General features: G+C 49.2%; 1 protein-coding gene across 1 annotated transcript in view; it reads right to left on the reverse strand.

The window, feature by feature from the left end:
* Fyttd1 (forty-two-three domain containing 1) overlaps positions 1–1,197 on the reverse strand; it is a gene marked incomplete at its 5' end in the record, with an annotated part of 26,128 nt that extends 24,931 nt beyond the window's left edge. Inside the window, one exon of the mRNA XM_010624545.1 lies at positions 1,080–1,197. Within this exon, the coding sequence (XP_010622847.1) occupies positions 1,080–1,197 (118 nt within the window). The remainder of the gene's footprint in view (positions 1–1,079) is intronic.
* Position 1,198: the final 1 nt, after the last annotated feature.

Genomic DNA, 1,198 nt, shown 5'->3' on the forward strand with positions numbered 1-1,198 from the left:
GGCAGAATCGCTGAGCTAAATCCCCGGCCCCCCTCCTTTCTTTCAAGGTCACTACTGACTAGTAGTAAGGCAAGAAGTGAAGCCAAATCTATTGCTGAAAATTTAGTTAATCCACATATTAGGCTCTGATTTTTAGCAATCTTAGAAACCAAGGATTCTTGATTTTCAACCAAAAACTCCGGATAAAAACAACAAAAAAAAGAGAAACAAAACAAATGGAAGTCAATAACAACCAAAAGAATATTTCCAGGCTGGGCATTTCTTAAATACTGTCCTTGGAATCAGGTTATTTATCTTTCAAAGAACCGGAAAAGGGCAGGCAGCGCTTTCTACATTAAATACCATAACTTGAATCCCAACAAAAATGGGAATAACTTTTAGACCTGCTAAGCCAAACCCAGAGGCTAACATGTTGCGAGCATTAGATTTCAACGTTTCAATGGAATCAGCAATCCTCCTCCTCCTTTTTATATAACCAGCACCAAACCACACCATCTTTCGAATAAGTGCTGGACCCTCAGACTTTTCCTGGCTTCTCTGCAATCCACGTGAGTCTCTCCCTCATTTTTACTGTTTTGTTTTTTCCTAACTAGCTAACTATGCTGATAGGGAGAACTGTGCCTTTCTAGATACCGCCTAATACAGCACATCTGAGTCGGGCGTGGTAGGTAGTTCACATCTGTAAAGCCAGCACTCCAAGAGGCTGAGGCAGGAGGATCGCAATTCTAGTCCAGCCTGAACAACTCAGATCGTATCTCAAAATTTTTTTTAAAATGTAGAAAAGGCCGCGGAGGTAGCTCGGCGCAGAAACCCTGGGTTCGATACCCGGTACTTAAAAAAACATATCTGAAGACGCGGTTCTTCTTCTGACAGGCGGTCCGTGCTGCGTCCGCACAGGCCCGGGCTCGGGAGCTGGTGTTTTTCACCTATTTCAGACCCAGCCCGACTCCGGGACCTCTCTCGGAAGAGTCTGACTACGCGGACCCAACCCCACGCCCCCGAAGATGCCCACGGCGGTCCCCAGCAAAACACGCCGAGTCTTCCTCACAAAGAACCGGGTGGGAAAGCGGGACGCGCACCTCCAGACACACTCGGCCCTCGGCGCCCTGCCTTCGCACCCTCTTCCTCAGAGCAGGGGACGCCGCGCCGCGCCCGGTAACGCCCACCCGCTAGCGAGCTCCCCGGGCCCCGCGGCCAA

The sequence above is a fragment of the Fukomys damarensis genome, unplaced genomic scaffold, assembly GCF_012274545.1.
Source record: "Fukomys damarensis isolate Sample0158 unplaced genomic scaffold, DMR_v1.0_HiC HiC_scaffold_12, whole genome shotgun sequence".
Classification (NCBI taxonomy): Eukaryota; Metazoa; Chordata; class Mammalia; order Rodentia; family Bathyergidae; genus Fukomys; species Fukomys damarensis.